Source organism: Nomascus leucogenys, chromosome 19 (assembly GCF_006542625.1).
Source record: "Nomascus leucogenys isolate Asia chromosome 19, Asia_NLE_v1, whole genome shotgun sequence".
Classification (NCBI taxonomy): Eukaryota; Metazoa; Chordata; class Mammalia; order Primates; family Hylobatidae; genus Nomascus; species Nomascus leucogenys.
In genome coordinates this window covers 8,542,064-8,548,063 of record NC_044399.1, presented here as the reverse complement: position 1 = coordinate 8,548,063, position 6,000 = coordinate 8,542,064, and the positions used below count along the sequence as shown (strand labels likewise).

At 47.7% G+C, this 6,000-nt stretch overlaps 1 protein-coding gene across 2 annotated transcripts in view; it reads left to right on the top strand.

Annotated features, from left to right (window-relative positions):
* Positions 1 to 743: 743 nt before the first annotated feature.
* Positions 744 to 6,000, top strand: part of MBOAT2 (membrane bound O-acyltransferase domain containing 2) — a 148,579-nt gene continuing 143,322 nt past the window's right edge. Inside the window, exon 1 of one of the 2 annotated variants that reach the window (XM_030799848.1) lies at positions 744 to 1,011. In XM_030799848.1, the coding sequence (XP_030655708.1) occupies positions 937 to 1,011 (75 nt within the window). In that variant the 5' untranslated portion in view covers positions 744 to 936. The remainder of the gene's footprint in view (positions 1,012 to 6,000) is intronic. The other variant, XM_030799850.1, reaches the window with a different exon arrangement.

The window sequence follows — 6,000 nt, the reverse complement described above, 5'->3', positions numbered from 1 at the left end:
CTACAAAGAACTAAACTTTCACACTGCAAAGGGGAGCCGGTCTCCCTGCGCCCGCGGGCGTCGAACCCAGCCCCGGCTCTCACCACCCGAAGGCCCGGGTGCGGCTGGAGGGTGACGAAGGCGTCAGACCCCGGGGCTGCTCTCAGCTTTGGGCTTTCACCCGGCAGTCTCCCAGACAAAGGGGCTTCTCAGCCAGGTCGCTGTTTTGGTTTGTCGTCCTCCCAGCCCCCACCTTCGTCCCCAACTTCCCCTGGCGCTGGCTTGGCGGCGTCCCTCACATCATCCCTTTGGCCGCCACCCTGGGCCCCTTTGTTGTCTGCCGTCTCTCCTAGAGAGGGGTGGGGGGCCGCGACATTCCAGGGAGGAGAAACCGAGGAGTGAGGGGCAAAGACGCTCTTCCATGCTCCCACCCGAGGAGCGCGCCCCACGACGCTCGCCAGCGGCTCTCCGGCGACGGCCCCGGCCGCGCCTCGGCGCCCTCGCCCGGGTCCTCTGCACGGAGGAGGGGCGTGGCGCAGCCGGCGCTCTCTGATTGGCTGCGGGCGTCAGGGCGTCGTGCCGCGATTGGGTCGCGCAGCTGTCTGGAGCGAGAGCGCGCGAGGTGGGGAGGGGGCCGCTGGAAGCTGCTGGAAGTCGGGGGCGGGGGATGCGGCTGGGGCGCCGGGGCGGGGACGACAGGGGCGACGGCTGGGGCGACGGCAGGAGGGGCCGCGCCTGTGCAGGGCGGTCGGGGGCGGCGGGCGCGGGAGGCGGTGGCGGCGGAGGGGGAGGTGCGAGCCGGGCACCGCCCCCGGCCCCTCCCCGGCCCTCCCCGCGCAGCGCTCAGACCGCGGGCGGCCCAGGGGCGGGCGCGCCGCTGCATCCCCATCCTCGTCGTCGCCCGGCACAGCGCGAGCGGGCGAGCGGCGCGGGCGGCCGGAGCGCCGAGGCCCGGCCATGGCCACCACCAGCACCACGGGCTCCACCCTGCTGCAGCCCCTCAGCAACGCCGTGCAGCTGCCCATCGACCAGGTACCCCGAGGCGCCCTGGCGCCGGGCGTCGCGCCCTCGCCGCCCCTCCCCGCCGCGGTGCCACCCGACCGGGGGCCCGGGAGGAGGGTGGGGGGGCTGGGGCCGGGCGCCCTGTGCCCCCCTACCCGCCGCTCCCTGGAAGGGAGGGGGCAAGAAGCCGGTTATTGTCCCAGAGCCCCCTCCCTCCTGGGTGCGCCCCCAGCCCCCCATCCCCGGGCCGGGCGAGGGTGGGCCGGGCGCTGTTGCCGGCGACAGTCCCCGGGGAGGGTGGTCGTATGGGCGTGCGGGTGTGCATGCGGTCCCTGCACTCCGCGGCAGCGGCGCTCGGATCCGGTGGTCGGGTCCCGGAGCAGCCCCCGGTGCGCATGGACCGAGGTGTAGAAAGGGTGCGGAAGGCTGCGCTTTGGGGAGCCTGGCGTGGTGCTGCCTGCCCCGCGCGCGCCTCTGAGCGACCCCCGGAGAGGCTGATGCATGGGTCTGGGTGTGCTGGGTGCCTTAGAGACGGCGTCGATGGGTGCTAGGGGCCCGAAGAGGCTTAAGCGCTACTGCACTTTGGGGACAGTTTGCGTTGGATTGTGGCTTAAGAGAGACAGAGGCAACAGTTTGGGGGAAGGCAGACAGGTTATGAAGAAAAGTCAGAGGGAGTTAATCCCAGGATTCTAGCTGAGAAAGTGGCAACCTTGTAGATTGATGCAGCCACCTTACTTCCTTGCCCAGCCCTCAAAAAAGCTCTTGACAGTGTCTAGGGAAGAGTGGTATTTAAATGAGGCCAATCGAGTTTGATGGTTTAAAGGGCCTAAGGATTACTGAGAAATAAACAGCATTGTGATGGGAAAAGCAGCGCCATTTTTACTGGGAAAAGAAAGTTTGGAAGTATTTTGTTGTGAGAGTGAGATTTAGGGAAGTTGTTAATGAGGCGGGGGTGGGGGGTGGGGGGGCGGGGGTGTATATTTAGGTGATTGCTCTAGCCCCAGGCTAAAGGCAGTTAACTTTGGAAATTTTGCTTACAATTATTTCAAGTGTACTTAACCTGGAAGTGTTTGGACTTCACACGGGATACTGGTTCACTGTCTTGAACTTGAAGGTGCTGCTGTCATTTAGTCTTCAGGGATTTCTTTTCAATACGGGATTCCTTCTTGTCCAGACGGCTTTCCATAGCAGCAAGCTGGAAACCTGACATTAGGATACTAGCTGCTTTGTGCTTTACTGTTTTAAATAAAATCGCCTTAAGTATGTCGAAGGAGTGTTAAACAATTGTGGCTTCTGTTGAAATTCCACATCGCAGTCATAATTTCTGGTTAATAGTAAGGTACCTATCCCCCACCTATCTTGAACAAGAGTTCTAATGTGTGTCTTGCTAATAAAGTATGGTAGTGAAATTAATCGTGTATTTGAAGAAAATATTCTTCTCTCTTTATTAATAAATTGGCCAGAATTTAGGGTTTTTCATCCTCCCGGCCCCGCTGACGATTCTTGCTGACGTTTCCACACTGGTGTGCAGTGTATGACCTTTTAGCATATCACACTCCTGCCTTAAATAGGCTGCTTCCAGTGTATCAGCAAATGCAGGGTGGGTGTCTGTTGAAAAGTTCTTTGCTGATGAGGAGCAAGGGAGATAGGTTTATATATTTACATTTCTTTCAGAGAGATGGGCACATGTTCACGTTCTCTTTTTCTCTCCCGCATCTTTCTTTCCCTCCCGCTGCATGTCTGCCATAACCCTACCCGTCCCTGCTATGCTGAAATATTTTCTTGACTATGCTAATAATACCTATTCATTTATGTAATGCTTATAACTTTTTAAAGTGATTTGCTATTAATGAACGCATTTAAGCATCCAGAGAAAGTTCTTTTCAGTACTGAAATAAGCAGGAGAATCAAGGGAAAGTGACAGGACTTAAAATTTTTGACATCCTTCTTTATTAGCTAAAGGTCTTAAGTTGGTACCTTGGGACTACTCTAAATTTGTGCAGCCATGTGTAGCCCTGACTTTGTATAGCACAGTCGTGCACTGCATAGTGACATTTTGGTCATCAGACCACGTCTGATGGTGGTCTAGTAAGATTATGATGGAGCTGAACAATTCCCATTGCCTAGTAAAGCTGTAGTCATTGTCATGTCGTAGCACCACGCATTACTCATGTGTTTGTGGTGATGCCAGTGTAAACAAACCTACTGTGCTGCCAGTCCTATAAAAGTCTAGCACGTTCTGTATAAAACTACACAATTAGGTACAGTACATAATATTTGATAATCCTAAGTGCATCACTGGTTTATGTATTTACTATACTTTTTATTGTTGTTTTAGAGTATACTCCTGTTTATTAAAAAAAAAATTAACTGTGGAACAGCCTGAGGCAGGGCCTTCAGGAAATATTCCAGAAGGCATTGTTATTATAGGACATGACAGCTCCATGCGTGTTGTTGCCCCTGAAGACCTTTCAGGGGGACAGGCTGTGGAGGTGGAAGACAGTGATGTTAATGACCCTGACCCTGTGTGGGCCTAGGCTAGTGTGTGTGTCTTGGTTTTTAATCGTTTTTTAAATTTAAAAAATTTTAATAGAATAAAGCTGATAGAATAAGGATATAAAGGAAGAATATTTTTATACAACTGTACAGTGTGTGTTTTACACTGTTACTATAAAAGAATTAAAAACTTAATAAAGTAAAAAGTTACAGTGAGCCAAGGTTAATTTATTATTGAAGGAAGGAAAATATATTTTATAAATTCAGTGTAGCCTAAATGTAGAGTATTTATGAAGTCTACAGTGGTGTACGGTAAAGTCCTGGACCTCTGCATTCACACACTACTCACTCACCCAGAGCGACTTCTAATCCCGTAGGCTCCCTTCATAGTGAGTGCCCCATACAGATGTACCATTTTAAATCTTTTATGCTGTATTTTTACTGTACCTTTTTTATGTTTAGATACATACACACTTACTATTGTTTTACTTACTGCAGCATTCAGTACCGTATGCTGCTGTATAGGTTGTAGCCGAGGAGCAATAGGCTGTACCATCTGGTCTAGGTGTGTAGCAGACGATGCCATCTAGGTTTGTGTCAGTACACTATGTTGTCCACACAGCAACAAAATTGCCTAATGATGCATTTTTCAGAACATAGCCCCATCATTAAGTGACACATGACTGTAGTTTGAGTTGCTTCCTCTTTGAGCAAGGCTTTAAAATATTGGATTAATACCACACAAGCCTTAACTTTTCATAGTGATAATAAATTGTTGTTTGAAGCACCTAAGAGTTGACTTTCTTGTTGAAGCTGTTGGAATAACTAAAAACTCAATTTTGTAAAATTGGATGACTAAAGTCATTTATCCATTATTTTAAAATTGAGCAAAATAAAAATTTTTATAATGTAAATCATTTATTCCAAGTTGAGAGAAATCTTATGAATTTGTTATAATCACATAGTGTGATTCAACAGGAAAAAGACAGATCAGGAAATGAAAAGTGTAAAAATATAACTTGTTAGTATGTTAATTTGGTATGTGCTAATTAACAATGTTTTGAAAAGTTGGGAAATTATAAAAGCAGTTGTTTGATGTCTGAGGAAGAAAAGGACTTTAGTGTAAGAAAAACAATTAACTTTTTACTAGGTAAGTGTGGAATTTATGAGATGATGGAAATTATGGGTCTGCATGGAATGTAAGAATGCACCTTGCAGGGCAAGGTAGCAGAAAGGAGGAAGTGTTTTGTGGTTAGGCTGAGGCCAGGGAAGGAAAAGAAGCAAAATACTTTGCCTTAGACTCCTGGGTTGTTTAATCTTTACTGAGAATTCCAGAGGTATTGGAATTTAGGTAGCCATAGTATTTGTTCAGTAGGCCTTAAATTTTAATAAAAATATAGAATCTATTATCAAGTGAAGTTACATGATGCTTTAAGATAGGAAGTATCGGCATCTGATGTTTGCCTTTCTAGGCCTTGTTTTCCAGATGACTTTATTTCTAGGGTAGTGTTTGGTAGGTGGTGATGATTAAAGGAATGTATGGAGAGTAGGTTTTGAGAAGGGAAATGGACTGAGAAAGAGCTGTGCCAAGAAAAGGCCCAAATGTGCTGTTTAGACGACATCAGGAATCACTGAAGGTATCTGTGTTCTTTATTATTAATAGTTGCTGATGTGCTGGATTTTTAAGACTCGAAAGCGAGCACCAAAATGAAACAAAATAATTAAATGTCCCAGATCAACCTACTTTTTAGAGTGTTTTTATTTTTCAATCTTAACGTATCCTGTACTCTATTACATTTCGATTTGCCTAACTCCCAGTTAGCAAACTGAGGTTGCTATCCAGCCTTTTCCCTCTTCCTCCCTCCCTCCCACCTCTTTCTTGCCTTTTTAACCATTTTCTGTCCTTATTTCTCATGATGCTGTGATTACTGCTATGAAACTAGAGTAAATTTCCCTAGTGATGTGATATCCAGGATGGCATACTTGGCAGAAGGCCAGTTAGGGATGAAGCTGGCCTGTATAAAGTCATTGAACAGCCATGTTTAGGGACAGAGGTCATTGTTTTAGAGATAATATGCTGAATTCTGGGCAGGGAGAGGGGCAAGATGGAGACTCAGGATCTTTCTAAAGGTTTGGACGGGGAAGGGGAAGGAGGAACGGTTATATGTTACTAATCCTGCAAAGTCAGATAATAATTATAATGTTTAACACTTATTACAGTTTTCAAAGCTGTTTCACACAGATTATATTATTTAATCAAATCCTCACAACACCTGGTGAAGTCAGATAAAGTTCAAGACCTGAAGTATTTAGCTTCACGGGTGTGTGTGTGCGTGCACGTATGGTGTTTACCATTTGAATAAAAAAGGTCAGTTTTAGTTTATGGTCTTAATAATATGTGGCAAATATTTTTGGTAGATCATTGTTTTAGATCGTATTTTTGGAGGGAAAGGAGGAGAGCAACTGAAGGTCCCTGAAGTCAACACTGAAGGGCTACGGGTTGTGGATGACACAGAGAAAATG